This window comes from Dasypus novemcinctus, chromosome 15 (assembly GCF_030445035.2).
Source record: "Dasypus novemcinctus isolate mDasNov1 chromosome 15, mDasNov1.1.hap2, whole genome shotgun sequence".
NCBI lineage: Eukaryota > Metazoa > Chordata > Mammalia > Cingulata > Dasypodidae > Dasypus > Dasypus novemcinctus.
The window spans coordinates 23660957-23684715 of NC_080687.1; the positions used below are offsets into that span (position 1 = coordinate 23660957).

The window sequence follows — 23759 nt, forward strand, 5'->3', positions numbered from 1 at the left end:
TCCCATCCTGCTCAAGGCTGCGAGACAGTAGGGAGTCAAGCACTGGAGTCAGTAGCCTTAACAAGCTCCAGCTCAAGCCGGAAACCATGTCAGAGGTGATGGGAGCAGGGGATGGGGTGGTTTGGAGGGGAGGAGCTAGATGGGGGCAGCAATGGCCACTAGGAAGTCATAGAGATGGGATTTTGCGTTCAGCAGGTATCTGAAATGTGCATGTTTGGAAATGTCCTCCATCTGGATGTACAGCAATGGAATGGTTCTTAAAAGTTTCACAACAGTAGCCTAGTATTTCTGGCTCATATTGAGTTTTGATCAAATACTTCCCTAAGCAAACTCATTCTGTTTGTTTTGGACATTTATCTAGCTTTCCCAGGTCATAGTTCTGTTCTCAAGTTCCTACCAAACCTTTCTCTGATGAAAATAATATGGCTTTGGGCTCTAGTTGGACTGAATTAAATAAATCTCTACAGACTGATATCAGACTCTTGTAGAGACTAATTATATCCAGGTAAGAAGAATTTAATCGGTCTTCTTTTAACAAATATTCCACATTTTTCCACTTTTGTAAATTAACATTTATGGTTAAATATGAGTTGGCCCTAAATTATTCCAATCCAAAACATTTATCAGTTTGAATGTCATGTGACAGGAATGTGATAAGTGATTGCATACAACAAACCATTCAACACACAGCCCTTATTAGGTGCCAGGTACTCTAGGAGCTCAATTGGATTTATACTTGAGGGTGACAATGCATCTTCAACATGTACAATATAGTACTTATCCTAAAGTAAACAATAAATACTTTTTAACCAAGTATTACTATATATATTACCAAACATACCCAAATATGTAAGTTCTCTCTTCCCTTCCCTCCCCCCACCCCAACCAACTTACTTGCTGTCCTTTTGGTCCAGGGGGTCCGGGTGGTCCCTGAACAAATACAAAGAAATCTGTCAATTGTTTTCTTTAGCCCAGGATCCAGATAACATCTGCTAGAAAACTCTGGGAAAGCCATTTACTGTGTATTTAAAACATCATGTAGTGTTCATAGAAGTTTAAAATATATTTATTTCTGTAGGGATGAAAAACTATGGCAGGAGGGGCTGGGGTCAGGTCTAGTTCTCAGAATTTGCTGGCTGTCTGCTTGCAGCTGGTTTTGGTTTGCTTTTTTGTGCTTCGGCTTTGGACTTCCCTCATGTCCTCTTTGTGTTTATTCTGATCCCTTGACAAGGTCCCAGGCCCTGGGACTGCAGAGACTGTTTCTTCTTACTTCCTCTGGGATTCCCCACAGGACACTCTCTAGTACTATGTTTTGGTAGTGGTTCAACAAATGTTCACCGAAAGAATTAATCCTATAGACCGATACTGCAGGGTTGAAAGTCTGTCAGCAAATATGGCCGTGTGTCTTTCTGCAAAGCATTCAGTATTGACACCATATTTAGGATGAAGGTGTTTAAAATGGCATCAGAGGAGAAATCATTGTTTAAGTACAAAGATGGAGGTGAAAAGAAGTGGAGAGGTTGGGGATTGTGGGTTATTCTAATGGCTCAGATGAAGAATTTGAAGCTGACAGATCAAGCCAAAGACCCCTGAGGGCACATTCTGTTTTTCAGGTTTCTCTGAACTGTGTACTGGAAGTACAGAAACCCTTCATCAAGCGGTATGTGTGCTGTGAGTAAGCCGACAACCACATGCAGCAGGAGAGCAAAGAATCTCAAGTCATTTAATCCTTGTTTCATTCCGCTTGGGCAAATCTTTCACAGTCAGAGGGCTACTTGCAAAACTGACTTTTATAGCACCAAGGAAATTTGCTTTGTAAAAAAAACCCTTTTTATTATTACAGAATCATTGTCTGAAGAAATTATATGAGGATCCTCACCTGCAACCAGTAGTATGACTGAATCTTTCCAAATGTATGTCTTTATTGTTCCTCAAATCTGTCAAGAATCCCTGGATAGCTTGTCTCAGTCATGAGCAATAGTTTTCTGGGGGAGGCCTTTCTCCTATTTAGCTGGAATCTCTCCCTGTTTAGGGGAGACATATTTTTCTTCTCTAATCCTACTACTAGAAGAAACCAGGGGAATGAGAGTGGTAGAAAACTTGTTAGAGTGTGGCTAGGTAATCTTCTGGGCCATTTATATAGTCTTGGGAGTGGCATGAGGGCTACAGGGGCACTAGTAATTCTCCCTTCTTCCTCTTCCCTTCTTGCAGCAAACCCTCCTCCATTCAAGAAGTATATCCCGTCACTTGATTTGCAGGGGGAAGGAATACCCATAGACGACCACTCAGGTGGGACATTGGGGACATTCCCTCACTTGATGGCCAATATCACACCTTTACTTACTACCACCACCCAGGTGTGATGCTACACAACTTCATTCCTCCTGATTAATATGTTGGACTTTGGTCTGCCTTGCCCAGGGTGACAGGTGCCTTGTCACAGGGAGAACTATGGGGCTAAGAATACTTGCACATGACTGGAAAAGCCCAAGCCAGCACCAAGTCAAGAACTGACCTGGTCAGCAGTTCTTAACTTTTGAGCCTCTATTCGTTAACCTCAACAGCAGGTTGTATACAAAGAAGTAACCATTTTGTCTTGATGTTTTTCAATAGTGACTGTAACTAGCATGGTTTTATTGTAAAATTTTTACCTTCATTCAACAGGTGAAGAAAATGCATCCATAAAGCATAACTTTAGGATGTGACAATAGTGAGCACACTGAATCCAGGTACTTACTGGTCTCCCTGCAGCTCCGACTGGACCTATAGGTCCTATAGGCCCAGGGTAGCCTTGAGGACCCTGGAGACATGGAACAAGAGAATATTTTTTAAGACAGGCAGACTGGTATTTGGAGTCCTATAGATCTTGAAGTATATTTAGGCTATTCTTTAATAAAAATAAAACTTACCTGGAAACCAGCCAATCCTGGCTCACCAGGTTCACCCTAAATGAGAAGAAACAATTTTAAGAGCTACAGCTTTTAAACATATTTACATCTAGTGATATTTTACTGAACTGTTGGAAATAAGTGTATAAAATATTCAGCCCTATATCTTTTTTTTAAAAGATTTATTTATTTCTCTCCCCTCTCCCCCCACCCCGGTTGTCTGTTTTGTGTCTATTTGCTGCGTCTTCTTCTTTGTCCGCTTCTGTTGCTGTCAGCGGCACAGGAATCTGTGTTTCTTTTTTGTTGTTGTTGCGTCATCTTGTTATGTCAACTCTCCATGTGTGCGGCACCATTCCTGGGCAGGCTGCACTTTCTTTGGCGCTGGGCGGCTCTCCTTACGGGGCACACTCCTTGTGTGTGGGGCTCCCCTACGCGGGGGACACTCCTTCGTGGCAGGGCACTCCTTGCACGCATCAGCACTGTGCATGGGCCAGCTGCACACGGGTCAAGGAGGCCCGGGGTTTGAACCGTGGACCTCCATGTGGCAGATGGACGCCCTAACCACTGGGCCAAGTCCGCCGCCCTATATCTCTCTTTTTAAATGCCCACATGTGGGTTATTTACTATACATGAGGGATTTCTGCAACGCTTTTTCAATTTATAGCTATAAGTATGCATAGATGTACATATAATTTTAATATGTAGATTCAGATAGATTAGTGAATAAAGCATTTTTAACACATGCAGTAAGAAAAGAATATCATTTTAAACATAAGCCAGTAAGAAAAGAATAACCCATGTGAGTTTCTTAATGACAAGTACCTTCAAAATTTAATTTTAGAAAATACTGAAAAGTAGAAAATATGGACAAGATCTTTCATATTTCACATGTAGGGTCTAAAATGATATTGAGTACCAAAATGGCATTCTAGAAAATATTTGGGGAATTCAGAGAGATAAAAGTTAAGGACAGCCAGGGCTCATCTATACTGGCCTACATGAAATATACATTTTATTTAGGCTCTCCTAGACTACAGGTTCTTCTTTCCATTGTACCAACATGATCTATGAGTCAAATGTACTAACTATAACCATAGTAGCAATGGAAGTGCCCAATTCAAAATATGAATTAGAAAAATATTTTAGATAATGAAGTCAATTTATAGTAAACTAGATAGCAGCCTATAAAGATGCTTAATTAGTAGTGTAAACAAGCTTAAATTTTGGTCAATAAGAGTAACATTTAAATAAAGAGAAAATAAATACCTGAAATACATAATAATGTAAGCACTTGCTCAGATATTATGTAACAAGTATACTCCCAAGAAGTAAGCATGTTTTTTAAATTGACCATCATTCCCATGAAGTGACCAATGAGCCATGGTGAAATTCTATGTAATCAAGAAAGTGACAAATCCTTAGATCAGAGAATTTCAGAGCTGATGGAAATTTTATAAGCCATCTGGTCAGTGCCCACAATTTTAGAGCTGAGGAAATTGAGTTCACAGTTGTGAAAAGATTTAACCGAGCTGACTCATCAAGGTTGTGGCTAAACTGGGATTATAGAAACTGGGTCTCAACATTCAGTCTGATATTTTCTATGTATCATACAATTCCCTATGATTATAGAGATATCCCTGTGTCCTATTTATCACCATTTTAGCCCAAAATATATTTATCTCCTTAACAATGAATGAAATGATGATCCACTAAATCAAATTTAACTTTTAAAATAAATTTGATGGCATTGTTTTAGTCTTCCTATTTGGGTGTATCTTCATTAACGGACACATGCCACATTACATTTTGGCAGAAATTACTGAAGAAGTTTTGAGCAATTTAATGTACTGTAAGTTTTAAATTAGCAATTAAATTATTTATTTGCTCCTGCTTCATCCACTTAAGAAACATGAACTAGATAAAGCAAGCACTTATCTATTTATGAAGGATAGCTGGGCACTTTTCGGCGAGGTAAAGATGACAGAGATTAGAAGGGAAGAAGTTGAAAACTTCTTATTTCCTTCAAAGTTAGGACCTGGTGATATTAATTACCTAATATTTTGTTTGGAGTATTGTGTATATGGGAAAGAGATGCACTCACAATTAAATATAAGATTGGAAACAACCTGAATGGAAATAAAATTATTTTAATGTTAAGCAAAGTTTTAGATTATTCTGCCATTCTGTATACTCCTTCACTGCTTTAAACTTTAAAATTTAAAGTTAATATGGCAATTAACATCATTAATCTGAAAATTTATACCAGATTGCCCAATTATATTTCATATACCTAGCAAACTTACCCGGTATTTATCACGTTCCTCTTTAGGTAACGCGTAAGGTTCACCTTTCTGTCCTTTGGGTCCTTGAGGTCCCTAAATAGCAATTATATATAGTTAAAAGAAAAAAAAAGACACAAGAAAAGTTGATTAACAGTTAATGTGGCTGTAATAATTTGAGTGATTACATACTGACATTTATAGATAATGCCTAAATGTTAATATGGCTTATTTATATTATTCTAAACGCCAATCACAATATTCAACCATAAAGGTGAGACTTTTAATTTCACATTCACCTAATAGTATCTTTACCTCAAAGTTAAAATGGAAATACTTCATAGGATTTAAACTATTTTCAAAAACTCTAGGATCCCAATATATTATTTTTCTTTGTAATAATATTATGATGTGGTGTCTTTGGCATTAGTGTACTAAAAATATCATCCCATATGCTCTTAAGTATCATTCATGGGAGATAAGATAACTGGGTCATTTTTAAAAAATGAAAGTTATGATGATAGAATAGAAGGTTATGTAGATTAATTGGAAAGTAGAACCACATAAAAATGAAACAGTCAATGAAGGGGAAACTAAAATGTTGAGGTATAAATAAAATTTAGTAGAACTCCTGAATCTGCAAGATTTTGGTAGTAAGAAAACAGCAATACACTAGTGAAAAAAATTCAGGATTCTTTGAAAAGATTCTAAAAAATAAATGTGGCTGCAAAATAAATTATTATAAGAAAGATCTTCAATTAAAAATGAAATAAACTCTTACATATGCTGGAGAATGTAACTGTACTTTCATGTCTTAAGGGATTTTGTAACCTAAGAAAGATAGTGGCTAATAGAGAAATGTGTCAACTTTTTATTTATAGTTTATTTATAGTTTAACTTTTATAATATAGTTTAACTTTTTATTTATAGTTTAACTATTATAATATTCACAAATTTCAATAGGAGTAGGGGAGAAAACGAAATGACATTTTGAGACAGTATGTTATGAACAATATAAACACAGACCAAGTATTTTCCAGCCAACATTTAAAGAATGGATATGGAAAACGATGTTATTTGAATCAGGAAAATCATGCCTTGATGCCTGCAAGAAAACATCAGTAGAGGGGTAGCTTCCACGCTGATGTCTAACTAATGAGAAGGGAGCATATTTTCTTCAGGTTGTGAAAGACAAGGCTTAGGCAAGAGCCTGCATGCCCCTCCTTGTGAGAGAACAGGAGGCAATCCATCCTCCTTAGAAGTCTCTTCAAAAGGGACCCTCTGTTCTCTCTTGGCTTACTGCACTGTCCTCGGGGCTAAGCTGGAGCTGTCAATCCCAACAGCCCCAGGAAACAAAGCTCGGGCTATGGCATCTTTTCTCCTTTACACCACATGTACCTGGCATTTTTCAGGGTTCTAGAGGCAAAATGATGGGCACATGCTGGTTAACACTCACAGGCAAGCCAGAGAATCCCCCAGAGCCTGGGGGTCCCTGTGGACCTGCGTCTCCAGTGGTTCCATTGCAGCCATCATAACCAGGTCTTCCTCTGGGTCCACCTTGCCCTGGATGTCCCTGGGAAAGAGAAAAAAAGTTAATTTTTGAACCCATATAAATATGGCTATATATAAATACAGCTTTCATAAAACTATGAGTTAAAACAGTTTAACATATTCTCACAAGAAATGTTCATGGCATGAATCCAAAGGAAAAGACAACTCAAAATGAATGAAAGAACAAATGAATGAATGATTAAATAAATGAAGGCTCAAGGGCAGAGTTCTAAGCAGGGGAAAGGCTTTCAAGACAAACCTTTCCTGTAGGCTTTGCTAAGAAGTAAACTGACTTAAGGCTTTCTTTTGCCTTGCATCATCAGGGCCATCAGGAGGACTCCCTTTTAGCAGCGAGAGTAAGGGTAGACTAAAAAGTTCTGGCAGCAGTTAGCTCCTTCTCAGGGATAACAAAGATGTCTTTTTTATCAGTTGTGCACAACTGAGTTCTAGATGGTTAGTTGGACAGTCCCACATCCTAAATGGGTAAGAGAGTCACACTTACAATGTGATTTCAGCAATGATTTAGCCATATGTAAAAGAACTGATTTCTTCTCATCTATTTTCTTTGGGAACACTAATTTTTAGATTTAAAATATGAATATAAAGCATGCCAGATATTCAGTGATATCTGGGGAGGATAGGGGCAACATGATCAAGTGTCTTTTCAATAAATGGGAGAGTCAGGTTATATTTGTGGACATCTCAACTGACTTAATCTGGTTCCAGGGAAAGGTAGAACAGCTGAGTTAATAATTTAAAACTTATTTACTCCAGGACAATAGTTTATTTTGCTACTTCTTTAAACAACAGATTTAAAAATGTATGCTTTTTAATTAAGAAATGCCTTTAAAATGTTAATTTTCTGGAATAACATATATTTCAGAGTGATTTTTGAGGCTGTTAGGATGTCTTTTAGATTTACTTTAAGAAATCTGTGCATCTTCAAGATAAATGAATGAACCCTGTAGCCTTAATGATATTAAGAAACACAAAGAGGAAAAAAAGAATTTTTATTTTATTTGAGCATCTCTCTGCTTTAGATGTGCAAAGCCACTGTTTTGAACTGGTGACATCAAATAGGAGATCAGACAGACCTTTCAGTAAAGCCCTCTCCTGAATCAGAGAAATCCCTGCTGCTGCTATAAATCTTTGAGCAAATCTCTCAAGCTATTAGGCTAGAATTAACTGTCTGATATTCTTCCCTGTAAACACTTAAGGAGTCTCTAAAAGTCTGAGCTTTCCAATTCAGCCTGAGAAAACAAAGATCTGCTCAAGTTCTTTAGTTTTCTGATGCTTTTCCTTAAAATATGCCACTGCATTCTTTATTCTTCTACTGGATTATCTGACTGCTATTGGTCTTCCTTTCTCACTAAGAACTGATCTAAGTCATTTGAAATTGCATGTCAATCTGATCTGAGTTTGAAACTGTGCTTCAAAGAAATTTTTCAGTTATATTGAGCTAAAAGTCCATCTCTTATTGTTCAACTTCCAATGAGATACATTTCTTTATGATACAAACTCTAAGATTTTAGTGTATCACTTATTACAGATGACTTCTAAACAATTAAAATTATCCAAGTCCTTCAAACTCTCCATTTATCAACTGATTATATATGACAGGTGACAGTTAAGTTAACGTAATTCCAGTATCAGAATTCAGAGGTAAAAAAGACCGGCTTTCTTGAGCAGCACTAGAAAACTATCGGTTACCTCTTCACCACAACCATTCTCCTACAGAATGATTACTTCCTTCCTGATTTCTGCAATATTTGCTTCTGCTATTAAATGCCATGGAGCCAAAAAATGAATTATGATTTGATGCAATTTAGTTCTAACTTCTTTTCCATAATGTCACTACATTTAAGATCAGATTTCCACTTCCATTTCAAAACTGATTAAAGGTCCAAGGAGTTCAAAAAAAGTAGTTTAAAGATGGGTGATTCACTTTTAGGCAGTTGGCTAGGAAAACATATTCATTATTTGTTTAATTCATGAAATCTGTAGATTTCTTCAATTCTGCCAATTTCTCAAGATTCTGACTAGTGCAAAAGGTTTTTCCTTATTTGTTTGTAATTGTTTGCTGTAACTGATGTGTATGCTTGAGCTCATGATTCAGGTGACACAGGATCACCCGGCATGCAGGGCTCCCATCTTGGTAAATGTGACTCCCATTCTTTTGCTCTGACCCTTTTCTTCTATTCTTGCAAACTCATCTTGAAAGGGATTTTAAAGATCTGAAGAAAAGGCATGAATGTTCTGGGACTACCCTCTACCCTTTCCACTTCCTTCTCCCTCAAAGTAGCAGCCCCACTTGTAAAGTGTGGGAAACAAGAGCTTCTCTCCCTGAGTGTGTGTGTGTGTGTGGTAAAAAAAGAACATGTATATGTAAGATAAGGGCCGAGACATCTGTGTATATGTGTGAGGTTCATGAAGCAGATGTCATAAAACTACAACAGTAGGAAGACGGGAGGCGGGCTGGGATGTGTGATAAACAGAGGTCCTGGCTTGGGGATCAGGCCAGGAAGCCAGCCCTGGGAAATCTGCTCAGGCATCCCTGTGAAGAAGGTTGTGAGTCAGAGCACTTTGTTTATTTTTTTATGCCACAAGGAGAAAAGTAAACTAGGTTAGAAAAACACATTTTATTGCATTCTGAGATTTTCCCATGAACAAAACATGCCATTTCTTTTTCTCATTTACGTGCGGTTACTACAAAGAATTTGAGAAGCGGCACAAATGTCCAGCAGGCCTTCATTACATCCAGGTTCTTCGCTGGCTTACTTTATTTTCAGGTTGCTTCATAGTTCAAACATGATTTCAAGACTGACTTTTACTGTGCGTATCTGAGTAACGCTCTAGCTCTTATTACAAAACAATATCCAGTTTTAGCCGTGTAGCCTCAATTCTGAAGCCAAGTCTAGGAGAATGTTTATGAAGGAAACAATTTGTCCAGTACTTGACTGGATTCCAGGAGAAAAAAAATATGAATATAGAGCCCCAGTTCCAGAAGTTTTGTTATAAACATAAAAGGAGGTCTATTTTAAAATGTTTCTTTAAGTCATAAATGTATTGCTGAGAATGTGCACAATGTTTCAAAATTCTAATCCTCCAAAAAAAACTTACGGGAATTCCATCCGCACCAGGGAATCCAGAAACGCCTCTTGCACCCTATGAAAAAGGCAAACAAATTGAATGGAGGCCAAAACACCCAACACCCTTTATGAAATTAGAGGAAATATTAAGAATGGTCCATACCACATCTCCTTTGGGTCCAGTTATCCCAGGAGCTCCCCTTTCACCTTTGTCACCTTTGCGGCCCTGCAATCCTGGGAAACCTTGCAATCCGGGGGGCCCACTGTAGCCCTGGAGGCCGACTGGCCCTGGCTGGCCCTGTAGAAACCACATATGTTAAATTTCCACAATTAACAACAATTAAGAAGCACTGTCAGTCTTGGTAGCTTTTGAAATGACACTTTTCATTCTCAAAGAGCTAAGATCTTCAGAGAACATTACAGAAGAAGTTCATAGTTAGAGTTTAAAAGGAAAAAATATAAAACTTGAGAAGTTTAATAAATTGCTAAAATTATGCTATTGTGAAATAATACTATTGGCTTGGGATGAAAAGAATCAATTTACTTGGCTTCTTTTTAAGTCCTTTCAGTTAAAAAGAAAGTTCCAAGCAAATTTCTATGGCTTTTCTCAATACGTAATGCATATAGTAGGTACATAAATATATAGTGCATTCAGATAGCAAAATGACCCCCAATATTAAAGTGATTAGATAATGATACTTTCACCTTTTAATCACATACACACATATGCATACGCATACACAAAGAAAAAATAAAGAGTCCCTGAAACATATAAAAATGTGTCATGATCCCTCTTTAAATAAATCAGTCTATTGTTTATTCATTCTAGCTGCCAAGCTCAATTTGTTTTAATATTTCAAATTCTTATCTTGCCTTTAGATGAGGGCAGGCGTAAGCCATTATTTTTGGTCTTTTCTTCCGTTACCTATAAGTAACCTTTCCTATATTAACTGTGCAATTAACTTTGTCTTTAAAAGAATGTTTATAATGTTGTCTTCAACATCCTGCACAATTAAGAAGAAATGAAGAATTTAAAAATGCAGCCCCAGTGGAGTTTCAACTTTACAGAGGCATTAGGATAGAAGGATGTGGGGAGATTGCACTTCCAAATTTCATTATATTAATAATTGCTACACAGTCATATCCTTCAGATATTGAACCCCAGGTGTGTAGAGACACAGTTAAGAAATTTCTTCTGGGTGGAAAGTATTAATGGAGATTAAGGTCACTGTGGTTGGTGGGTGAGATTAAGATGAGCTACTCTAAAACTTGAGATGCCCCTGCCTCCTCCAACCAAGGCAAGTTTTAGAAAGCTGTATCAGGGCACCATCTGTGCCACACTCAGAGTTTTAGAGAGGGTAGGTTACACCTGCTCTACCCTCTCTGTGTTTCAGAAGAGTTCAGCCAAGGCAGTCATTCAGCAAATACTCACCTGGGGTAGCCAGATTTCAAGCACTCTATGTAGTAGTGAGGCCAAATTACTATTTTTGCAGGGAGTAGGGGATGGTTGAAGTGGTGTTTAATGTAAACACACTGGCTAGAAATGTGGTTTTCACATAATATGAAATATATCCTAAACTACTGCTTTCTTTTTTTTAAAAGTAATTTTTAGAAGGTTATATTAAATAAAAGAAATGAAAGACATTGCCTACAATCACCATAAATAGATTGCCTAATATTTTATTCCCTTTCAGTTCTCATTATTATGTATATATCATTTTTACATAATTGTAATCAAGAGGCCAATTTATTTTAATATCTCTGAAGAACACTATAGAAATGAGGCTACTGTCACTGTTTTTTTGTTCTTCATAGTTGAAGAAAACTGTGCAAAAGATGTATGGCCCAGCCCTGACTAAGGAAGAGGTTGGACTTTACAATATCCAGGCTCATTCTACTTCTAATAATGCTCAGTGGTTTATTATGCTACATTTGTTTTAAGTTTGAGAACAAAACACGCTTTGATTCTGATTTTTCTGGATCTTTCCCAGATGTGCTCATTTTTGCTTTGTTTTGTGGCTATGTGAGAATATAGTTTTGTTATGATTATATACCATGCACAAAACTTTCAAATACCCCTAATCACGTAGAGGCATGTAGTTTGTTAGTGTTTACAGTGAACATCTTTGAGGGATAAAATGTTCCTCATTAGTACTGTCATTCTTATTGTTCAAAAACTATATTTCTATCCAGTGGCACTATTTTATAAAGTCAAGTAAGAGGGAATACCTACTACTAACTTGAAGAGTTGTGTCTTAATGATGAAAAGTCACATTCTTGTCTTGCATGCATTAACCTTTCCTTAATTCCTTTTGATCAGGGAAAGTGACTAACCACATCAGGCAGTCATTTTCCTTCCTTTGTCGGTAAGCTTTATTTCTTGGATGGGAAGTCTGAGTTTTTGAAATAAAAAGCTACTCTTTCCTTTTCTGTAACATTGTCTCTTTTTTTTTTTAATGAGGTGGAATTCACATAACATCAAACTTAACCATTTTAAAGTGTACAATTCAGTGGCATTTAGTACATTCACAATGTTGTGTAGTTATCACGACTATCTAGTTCCCGAACATTTTCATCATCCCAAAAGGAAAGCTCAGACCCATCAAACCGTTACTCCCGTTTCACCCTTTCCCCCCACCCTCGACAATCGGCAACCTGCTTTCCAGCTCTATGGATTTACCTATTCTAAACATTTCATATCAGTGAGATCCCGCAAACATGTGTGACATTTTGTCTGGCTCTTTCACTTCCATAATGTTTGTGAAATTCTTCCATGTTACAGCATGTGTCAGTACTTCATTTCTTTTTATGGCTGAATAATATTCTATTGTATGGACATAGCACATTTAAAAAATCCATCCATCACTTGATGGACATATGAGCTGTTTCTACCTTTTGGCTATGGTGAATAGTATTGTTATCAACTTTTGTGTACCAGTAGTTGAGTAGCTGTCTTCAGTTCCACTGAGTATATACCTAAGAATGAAATTGTTTGGTCATATGGTAATTCTGTGTTTAGGTTTTTGAGGAACTGCCAACCATTTTCCATAGTGGCTGTACCATTTTACATCCCTACCAACATTGTACAAGAGTTCCAGTTTCTCCACATCCTCACCAACACTTGTTACTTTCCATTTTTTAAAATTACACTCATCCTTGTGGGTATGAACATGGTGTCATTTTTGAATAGTTCATCCTGAGCGTCTAATAAGATGGAAGATCTCACAAAATTCAATCAAGTGCTTCTACTCTGAAGAAGGGACAGGGAAATTCTGGGGAGAATTTGAATTGGACACTAGTTCTCTGGGATTGAACTGTCACATTTGCCCACAATGTAAAACCCTTTACTGCTGGAGTTGAATGGACATTTATCGCATGGTCAAAGGATGTTATGCCACAGGTATGCATGTTTTGGTGTTAGGGAACTGAGATGTTTCCTAGGACATCCTGCCTACAAGGGCAATCCAGTGTGCTTTTAAGAGCAGCTGGAATAATTAGGCTTCGCACTAAGAATCATCCTTATCACCTTCCACCCTCAGTCAAAAAAGCCTGGATGAGACAAGGTTTTTCCAACTCTCCTTTTCCTGTCGTAACAGTGATGTTAAAAATAAAAATTACCCAAGAAAGAGTAAGAGTCTTGTTTACATGTCTTTGCATAAATCTAGAATGCTCCTAAATTTCTAAAGCTTCTAAAATCCCTGCAGCATACTTGATAAAAGCACTTTCATAAAATATTTCTTATAAGTTAGTAGACATTGCAGAAAGGAGCTGTAAGATCATGTACCGTGTTTTTCTCCCCTAGACAACTTGATTCACATAGATACATTACTTTGTAGGAAATAGGATAATGAGAACTATTACTTAATTTTATATCTTCTGGGATGATATGTACTGTTACAGGTTTTTAAAAATGGTAGATGTCCTTTTATCCTCATGACATCTGCATGAAGTAGATTATAAACCCCACTTTAAGGAGAGACAATGGGGGTTCAGCAAGGGTAAGAATGAAGAGTTGACTGCCATGCAGGTAGCTCTGGGGTCCTGTTTAATTCCAAAGCCTTCCATCTTCCCACTACACCCTTGCTACTCAAAGTGAGGTCCATGGACCTTCAGCACCAGCACCACCTGGGAGCTCGTAAGAAATGCAGAACCCTAGGCCTGACCCCAGAATCCCTGGATCTGCATTTAACGAGATCTCCAGGAGATTCGTGTGCACATTAGAGTGTCGAGGCCCTGCATGATACTGTCCTACTTCAAGACATGTCTCTTTTAATCAGGAAAAAATCTCTCAAGCACAAGGTTGGATCTCAGATCCACTTTTTATGCTGGGTTTAATCAGAAGAAAGACCTGGCTTACCGAGTCAGGCTGAGGAAAGTCTTAAAAACATTCCTTTCCTTTTGGTTACATTTGTTAGATATTACTTCTAAGTCAATTTGTCTTGGTCTTGTGCTCTGGTGATATCTACAGGACAGACTAAACCATGGTCACTGTTCAGAGGGAAGGGTGTGATGCCCTGCCCTTCCTGAAATCACTGCTGGAGCGTACATTGTACCCTCAGGGTTAGCACTGGAAGTCCCAGTCGGAAAAGGCAAAGAGAATGGGCCCAGACGTGAATACACATTGCTTAAATACCATGGCCATGGAGAGAATGCACTTAAAACCCTGAGACGCTTACTAAGCTTCCTGAATTTGAAAATTTCAGTCTGAGAAAAGGGGCACAAGAGACTCGGATATGTGCACATGTGGAATAAGTTATAAATCCATGCCAAAGGACTGATGATTAATCAGGGCCTCAAGAAACTTCAACTCACGTTCATATAACCACAACATGGTCCTTATTTCCATTCGTAATTTATTAACCTTAAAAATCGCCTAGGGTAGAGGAATAAAATGAGTTTCATTTATCGGAAAGGATAAAAAAAAAGGTTTCCAAGGATAAAACTGCTTCATTACACAACAGGATTTTAAATCTACAGTACAGTATTTCCCTGGTAGAATAAGAATAAGCTTTTCAGGACCTACTGGCCAATATCTGAATAGTAGGAAATCCCTTTGCCTTCCCAAGTTTACTCTTCCTGTCTCTCCTTTTATGGGCACCGGGCGTGCCACCAGACAACCCATATCCTCTCCAGTCCCCTGGGTGGGCCCTCCCTTCCTTCTCTGTTCAAAATGTGTTCCAGACCTTTTAATTGCTACAGTTCTTTGTGATTCTCAGGTGATTCCAACATAAGGAATTTCCTTTCCCAGTTAATTTCTGCCAGCTACTTGTTATTCATTCTAAAATATACAAAATGACCCAAAAGGTGGAAAGGGCTACTTTTCAGGATGCAGAGAAGAAACTCTTCCATCTAAAATTTAGAAACGATCAATGTTCTCAAGGATGATCAGTTTGCATTTGTGAACCAGTATTAGATGAATTAATTCCACGTTAACAATAATGTGAAGGTTAGTATTTGTGCAGTATATTGCATATTTAATAACTATCCATAATTAATAGGCTACTACCAATTACATGAACATAGAGCTAATGTTAAATTTTCTACCCTATATGCATATCTTTATTTAATATATAACAAAACATCCTGCCACTGGGGCTTATTCCATGTTAAATATTCCAATTATAAGGGGCAGAAGTATATGGAGCTTTAGAATTCCTTCTCTCAAAAATTATTTGACATGGATTATAGTACTATTGTCAATAAAAGGAAATAACATCCATATATAAAGGAACAAACCTTGACCTCTACCTCATTTCATATACAATGATTTATTTAGAATGTACTTAGACCTAAATGTAAATGCTAAAGCTATAACACTTCTAGAAGAAAACATAGATCTTTGACTTTGGATTAGGCGAAGATTTCTTAGATAAGATGCAAAGATCACAAACCACAAAAGAAAAAGCTGATAAAATAAAAAAACGTGCTTTTCAAAAATACTGTTAGGAATGGAACCAAAATGAAAAGTGCCTTTAATAATAAAAAGAAAAGAAGATACTGTTAAAAAATAAAAAGACAGGCCACAGATTGGGAGAAAATGTTTGATATATGACTTCTATTCAGAATATATAAAGAATGTCCAAAACTCAATAATAAGGAAATGACCCAATACGAAAATGGGTAAAAGGTTTGAACAGACACTTCACCAAAGAAGATATACAGATGGAAAATAGGCACATGAAAAGATGCTAACCATCTTTAGCAAATTATAACTACAATAAGATATATTGTATATCTACTAGAATGGATGACAAAAAATCTGACAATATCAAATTGCCAGAGAGGATGCAGAAGAAATAGAACTCTTATTCATTGCTGGCGGGGATGCAAAAATGGTACAGTTACTTTGGAAAACAGTTTGATGGTTTCTTATAAAATTAAACATGCATTTATAGGATCCGGCAATCCCACTCCTATGTAGACACCTATAAGAAATAAAAACAAATGAAAGACCTGTAAGTGAATGTTAACAGAAGTTTTACTCATTTTAGTTAAAAATTGGAAAGGACCTAAATGGGCCTCCATTGTATGAATATTGGGCAGCAAAAAAGAAAAAAACTATCTGATACATGCAAAAATTGGGATGAATCTCAAGCATCATGCTAAATGAAAGAAACCACACAAAAGGTTGTATACTGTCTGATCCTATTTATATGATATTCTATAAAAGGCAAAAATAGAGTGATAGAAAACAATCAGGACTGAGGTGAAAAGGGGAATGAGGGAACTTTATGGGGTGACAGACCTATGTCAAGATTTAGGTGATTGTTTTACAATTGTGTACATTTGCCAATATTTGTTGAATTATATGTCAATTATACCTCAATAAACTTGACTTAAAAACAAGCAAGCAAACAAACTAAAAGGAGTCTGGTAAAGGCTAAGATTACAAGGATGGGCCCTGAAATTCATAGTAACATTCGTTGCCTTAGACCAAGTCTATTTGATAAGTTCTTACAATTGAATTTAAAAAATAGATGATATTTAGAAAAGGAAGACGAGCGGGCACTTTTAAAATGGCATATTAAGAAATATTTTGCTAAATTGTTTTTGTAAATGTTTGCCAGGGCAATTAAATAATCTAAAGGAACCAAAACAGTCGCGTTTTCCTCGTCTGGAATCTGGTCTATTTGAGTCTGACACTGACAGAAATTAGAACTGTCCGGGACACATCCCATTGAGAAGCAGAATTGGAAGTGGGTCAGGACCAAATTAGATTCAGCAGTCAAAGATAAGCAGAGGGTTTCAGTGGTTTCCAGTATGCTTAATCTCCAATAAGAGAAAAGAAAGAAAAAAAAACCAGAGGATATCAATTATAATCTCAAGAAACCATGATATAGTTTTACCTGAAATGATTTGACTTTGACAGATTCCCATTTTAAAAACACCAGAGACAATGGATCATCTCATGTTCCCCACTCACAGGACAAAGTCTGAAAACCTCTGTTCCTCATTCTAAAAATAGGCACCACATGCGCAGTCTCACTAAATGGCTTTTAGCCCACAGCGATGCCAAGCTTTTTATAGTCTGGATGTAATTTTGCCTGGCCTATGTTGGAAAAGTTGATTTTTCTGGGAAAGCCTTTCATTGCCTCTGGGCTTTTTGCAATAAACTCATTTTATTTGCCTAAATGGGTATACTGTTGCCTAACAGACCAGCTCGATTTCCTAAGCATCCTCTTCCTCCAAGAAGACTCTGTCTTCGAGTGTGAACGAGCCGAGGGCCTTAGGGAGCAGTTGGGCAGCTGTGGAAACATCTGGGAAGAAGCAGATTCTGGCGTGGTAGGTACAGCATGCAGAGTTCTGGTTTTCAGGCCTCAGGCATGCATGGAATGCTGTTTCTCCTCTAGCACCTGACAACACGTAATACACATCATCCATGACTACGGCAGCACCGTCAAATAGCCTTGATGTCATCATGTGTTAATAAGACCAGGCGGCCCACGGCTATGGCTAGACTGATGCAACTGGAAAGTGGCAATTAGAATCAGAGGTCACTACCGAGTTACCCAAATCATCAGACGACTGGTAACTGAAAAAGTTAACTATATAAATACACAGACTCAACTGAATACTCCTAGCTTTCATGTGCCAACTGCAAGTACCAAAATTCTCCTCAAATTAGGTCATACTCACCCCCAAGAGAGTGTGACGTCACTAAAGCAGAGCCGGTGTCCTCTAACTCCTGTGTGTTTCTGTAGGTGCCCAGGGCGGAGCTCGGCACATGGTGTGCAGCTAACAGCCTGGTGGATGCAGGGTGGGGAGGAAAGAGTCTCTAAAGCTCGGCCTCCCTGCCGAGACATCATCAGCCAGGCTGCCAGGCTCTGACAGTGAATTTTTAGTATCTGGGGCACGGACCAGGAACAGAACCAAGAGTTATATCTATTTTGCATTTAGACTAAACAGCAGTCATATGAAAGAAAAATATTCTTGAGGTTGGCATTATATTGAGTCAATTCTCTTATGGGGGAGAAAAAAAAGAAAAAAGAACCCATTGGCCAAGTAAGAAAAAAAGTTAGGCTTTTTTTTTTTTTTTTTCCAGTTGGGCTGTAATTCACAGCTATCTTTTTCTGTTATCTTTAATGGAAATGTTCCTGAAGAGGACTCGTTGTACGTGGAGTTCCGAATTTTCTGTCATTAGAAAATGCCTGACTACTGCATCTCTCCCTCTCTTCTCTTGTAGCCTTTACATCTTAGGCTTTAATCTACTGCGCTGTTATTTTACTTTAAACGTCCTTAGCTCTCGTATTCCTTTTTTTAAAAATGGGTTTCAATTCATTTTTAAACTTACATAAGTAAAATTCTCTGGGCGTACTGTTGTGAGTTTGACAAAAGCACAGGGTGTGACCACACTATAAGGAAGAGGCACCGTAGTTCCACTCCCCACCCTCTCCAACTCCCCTGGGCTGCCCCTTTGTCGTCCTGTCCTCCTCCCCTAACCTCTAACCATCATTGATGTGTTCTCCCTATCATAAAAAATGGAAATATATAGTATGTGCCCTTTTGAATCTGGCTTCTTTCACTTAGCATAATGCATTTGAGGTTCACCCATACAATGGGGTGTTCAATAGTTTGCTCCTTTTTATCATGGAGCAGTATTTTATTGCATGACATTACCCCAATTTGTTTATCCATTCACCTGCTTAAGGTTAATCGTGTGCCTTGTTATTACCACAGATTCCCACATCTCTGCTAATTGCAGGTCCAGTTCCTGGTTCCAGGTATCCATTTCCACCATATTATTTTGACGCTGTGATCCTTTTGTTATGAGAACCAACGGCCCGGCCCATCCTAGCGCACAACTCACACTGGGGCCAGAAGGGCCACTGTGGTATGCTCAGAGTCAACCGGAATAGGATCAGAGCCACAGGCAGTTCCTTCGCAAAGGTGAGCGGCTTGGTACAAGGGAGGGCGCGCCTGGGAGGAAGGGGGAACCCCCCAGTCAGCAGGCCTGAAAAAACTCAGGCCACATGCCTCTCAGAGAGTGACTCAAAAGTATGATCTTTGCCTGTGAGCAGCATATTATTACTTAGAGGCAAGAAAACATAATTTAAAAAATTCTACTGTATAGAAACTAAAGAGAAATCCAGCTCCAAAGTTCTTATCTATAGTATAGATTTCATTTTATTTTGGGGAAAACCAAATGCATCTCTTTTTGGCCCCTGAACACCAGTCCCATTCCATAACAAGATCCTTATGGGGAATAAGAGCAATTTAAAATTAGGCCAATATAACACTATTTTTAAAATTTATATCTCTGCTCTTCACTCTTGATCATCTATCACCGTCTCAAATGATTCATAAAATATCAGATTCTGAAGGGACTTGAGAAATCATTTAGGGCCCTTGCTACTCAAAGAGAAGAGGGCCTTGGATCAGAAGCATTGGAACCACCGGGAGCTCATCAGAATTAAGGTCCCTTATACCCCACCCCAGTCCTCCTGAATCTGAATCTGCATTTTAACAGGATCCCCGGATGATTCGCATGCTTGTCAACATTTGGGTAAATTGTTCTAGAAGTGTCCATGTTCCAGGACTATTCTTGGCTGAGGGACAGTCTTAGACATCAAGAATTTTCTAGCCTAGCTGTTCGGCGGCAAGGCAGGAACCTGGGAATTCATATTTCTAACAATCTCACCAAGAAATTCAGATGCATAGCCAGGTTTCAGAGCCAAGGAATTAGTCTAATTCTCACATATAATAGATGAGAAAGCTCAGTCCAAAGAGGTGAAGTGTCTTGTCCACAGCTATTGGGTAAGTGGAGATGTCTGCTGACCCAGTTAACACCGTATGTTGAGAGAAGTCTGCTTCTGATGATCCCTCATGTGTTCTGTGCTAAGTCAGGGCAGCTCATCATCCCTTAAACTCTGAAGGCTTTACGTCTCATAAATGAAGGTAGAAGATATCTAAGATCACTTCCAGCTTTGAAATGGAAAGATTGCTCTAAATCCTCCAAATACATAAAGGACTGCAGTATGAATTTCCCACAGTTATAAGGAATCTGTAGCTCAGCAAAGTGCTTTAGAAAGGAATTTTCCTGTTATTTTTTTTTCCAGACTGTATAACATTTTTACTCTCAAAGATAAAAGAAGACATTGCCCAAAGGCCATTGACCTTGACTCAGTGATCTTCAAAATGTATGCAAGTCTGTTTCCTCTAAAGCAAGGGGACATTTCAGTTTCTCTCTGGTATGGTTTTGATCTGGTTATTTCCAGATAGCCAGTTCTTGAGGACTCCCAGAGCTCCTTCCTTTAGGACCACCGACAGCTGATTTGAAAAGAGACTTTTGTGCTCGGGAAAGCTCCAGAGCAGGGCTCTATAGACCATAACATATTTCCCAGCAGTTCTTTTTTATTCCTTGTAATATTATTTCCTTGGAAAAAAAATTATTCCATCCTCTTTAACAAAATGAAAGGCATTCTTCACCTCTAAAATTAAACCTATCTAATTAATGTCAAATTCCATGACTGTCCAAACTCAAGTCATTCAAAAAATTTTAAGAGAAATAACTAGGTTCTGTTTTTTTATTCTGTAAGGAAAAGTGGAAAGTGTGTTCCTTTTTCTATGGATAAAATGGAATTAATGATTTCAAAATAATTTATGTAGTTATGCATTTAAATTCAAATTAATCTGTAGTTGAGCAACTTGGTTCAATAGTAAGATGGAAGGGGAAGCAGATTTGGCCCAACGGATAGAGTATCCGCCTACCACATGGGAGGTCCAAGGTGCAAAACCAAGGCCTCCTGGTCTGTGGGATGAGCTGTCCCATGTGCAGTGCTGATGCACGCAAGGAGTGCCCTGCCATGCAGGGGTGTCCCTCACGTAGGAGAGCCCTACACGCAAGGAGTGCGCCCTGTAAGGAGAGCCACCCAGTACGAAAAAAGTGCAGCCTGCCCAAGAATGGCGCTGCACACACAGACAGCTGACGCAGCAAGATGACGCAACAAAAAGAGACACAGATTCCAGGTGTCGCCGACAAGAACACAAGTGAACACAGAAGAACACACAGCGAATGGACATGGGGAAGGGGAGAGAAATAAATAAAAAATAAATCTAAAAAAAAAAAATAATAAGATGGAAGAACTGTAACAAGAAAGATGGCGGCAGCCCCTTTCTTGGTTTGTTTGTTTAGTCTAAACTCCAGGGGGTAGCAGAGATGTGAGCTGGATCCTGAGGTGGGATTTGCAGACTCTTACAACCGGTCCCTGAGGTCACTCAAAATGTCATTGTATCCATGATGCTAACAAAACCCCCACTCTTCTCATCCTTATCGCTAGGGGAATGCATAAGCCTGAAGAACAACGACTCTATCTGATTTTTTTTTGAGTTGTGTGAAGCATCTGGCAAAGTGCCTCACTTGAGCCAGGGCTCCGTGTACCTCTGAGTAAGGAATGATCCGTGACGCTCGTTGTCCACCAGCTAGAGGAACATTCACGACTAACACCAAACACCATTTACCTGAGAATGCTGAGAAAAAGCACTTTCTTCATGATATGACTTCTCCTATCAGTTTTGTTAGAAAATTGTCCTAACAGAGTAATTTTGTTGAAATAAAACCCATGTCTGCCATTGCTGGAAAATTATCATAATAAATATAAAAATGTCTGCAGTTTACAACGTGACCAGAGGTGTCTTTGTAAATGGCTCTGCCCTTGCCTTCACTTGCACAGTGAATTTGTCTTCAAGTTTCAAGAATTCTACTTCATGTACATATCTCATATACATCCCCAAGGCTACTACCTTGTTCAACAACTCAGCACTGCTAGCCTGTGTAAGTGCAAAAGTTCATTTTCTGTCTCTCTGCTCCTTTCCTCGTCCCTGCCAACAATCTTCTAAATGCTGTTAGGTTGCCTTTTCACACACCTAAGTCAGATCACACGAGGCCCCACCTTCAAATCATGCGATGCTTCTTTACTGGCGTCAGGCTTTCGGCATGACATACTCCCTGTGCTTGCTCCTTTCCATGCTTGTACACTTTGTTTCGACAAACTGAGTTCCTGGCAATTGTGCCAGTTTCTCTCCTGCCTCAGAGCCTTTGCATGTGCCTTGTAACTCATTGCCTTGTAACTCTCTGTGGCACTGAGGGTTTCCCTCAAGCACTGCCCCTCTCCAGACATCTTCCTGCCTCTGCAACTAGATTAGATGCCCCTTCTTGCTTGATTCTGTTGCAGGAATGATCACATTGCATTGTCGCTCTGCATTTATGTACCAGGTATTTAACTCTGGATTGTGAGGTCCTTGGAAGTAGAGAATTGCCACATTTAACTTTCTGTCTCCGTTAACTCATACAGTATTGGATAAAAAGAACATGCTCGACAAACTGTTGAATGAATGAATTATGGTGCTGCAATTTACCCATCGCTGTCTGACTCCAAGCATTCCTGTTCTTTGGAGCGTGGGGGTGGGTGAAGACCAGGATCTCCTATTTTATTATCAGGCACCCATGACTTTTGAAGTACTGTTAGCTCAGTAATTACCCAGCCAAGCTTTGGAGGGGAATATTGTGCAGACCTATCACCCTCTCATCCTCTGCCCTCAATTCCTTAGGTCACCTTAATTTGTCAGAAAAGAGCTCATCCAACATCTCAATTTTTCTTTAAGCTCAGTGCCAGTCCAGTGGAATATTTCTGATTGCAGCTTCTATCAGATGATCAGGATTTATCTGTCTGCATGATCAGAGACAAGGCTTTCCAGGGCTCTAAAATGGGGTCATAAAAAAGCCATGCCAGGCCCTTTCAAAACTGTGTTTAGACTCAGATTAGATAAATAAGGCATGATCTGCTGAAATCAAGAGCTAGAAAATGAGGCAAGAATTTTGGAATGCTGTGACTCCCTTCTATTGGAGATTTACTTCTGGCAATATTTGAACCAAGCTGTTTTGAGGACAACTGTTGGTGAAAAGTCAAACATGCTTAAGCAATTTAGTGAAACTACTGTGACTCAGGAGGATTAAAGGTTATGAAGGAAGGGGTAAGTTTGCCAATACTGGCCTGTGAAGAAGCTATCAAGGGAAGATTTTAAATGTTTATTGACTATTTCTTTTAGGAAATCAAATTTTAACTTTATGTCAACAAAAAGCACCTTTTAATGCCTTCTATACTGGGTATAAGGAACAGCGCAGACTAGGAGGAATAATTTGCAGTTCTAGTGGCCAACACTAGGTGGCAGTCATTTGCGCTCTTTAGGAGCCAGCAACTCACCATTGACTTCAGGCAGACTTGCAAGTGGTAGCATGTCAAAGATTTTGAGATGGTTTTGGGTTATGATGACCCGCTTCAGTGGAATTGAGGGCAGGTCCCTCATGTCATGGAAAGCTAACATCCCATGGGGAAAATTCTGACGAAAATTTGGACTGCAGACTTCCAATGATGTCTAAAGAGCATATCAAATTCCACTTTCCTTTGTAGATGGTAGTGGAAATGCCTAGATGAGCAATTAATTTTATGTCCATT

General features: G+C 38.6%; 1 protein-coding gene and 1 long non-coding RNA gene across 3 annotated transcripts in view; one reads left to right on the forward strand and one right to left on the reverse strand.

Annotated features, from left to right (window-relative positions):
* The window catches only part of COL4A2 (collagen type IV alpha 2 chain), a 218523-nt gene that overhangs the window by 91327 nt on the left and 103437 nt on the right, over positions 1 to 23759 (reverse strand). For both annotated transcript variants that reach the window (XM_058276427.1, XM_004447021.5), the window contains exons 5-11: positions 9971 to 10105; positions 9839 to 9883; positions 6624 to 6740; positions 5192 to 5263; positions 2910 to 2945; positions 2738 to 2800; positions 895 to 930 (exon numbers count right to left, since the gene is read on the reverse strand). In XM_058276427.1, the coding sequence (XP_058132410.1) occupies positions 895 to 930; positions 2738 to 2800; positions 2910 to 2945; positions 5192 to 5263; positions 6624 to 6740; positions 9839 to 9883; positions 9971 to 10105 (504 nt within the window). The remainder of the gene's footprint in view (positions 1 to 894; positions 931 to 2737; positions 2801 to 2909; positions 2946 to 5191; positions 5264 to 6623; positions 6741 to 9838; positions 9884 to 9970; positions 10106 to 23759) is intronic.
* LOC139436486 (uncharacterized) lies at positions 19015 to 21924 on the forward strand. Its single transcript, XR_011645747.1, has 2 exons — positions 19015 to 19194; positions 21585 to 21924. It is a non-coding gene; the product is annotated as an uncharacterized lncRNA (long non-coding RNA).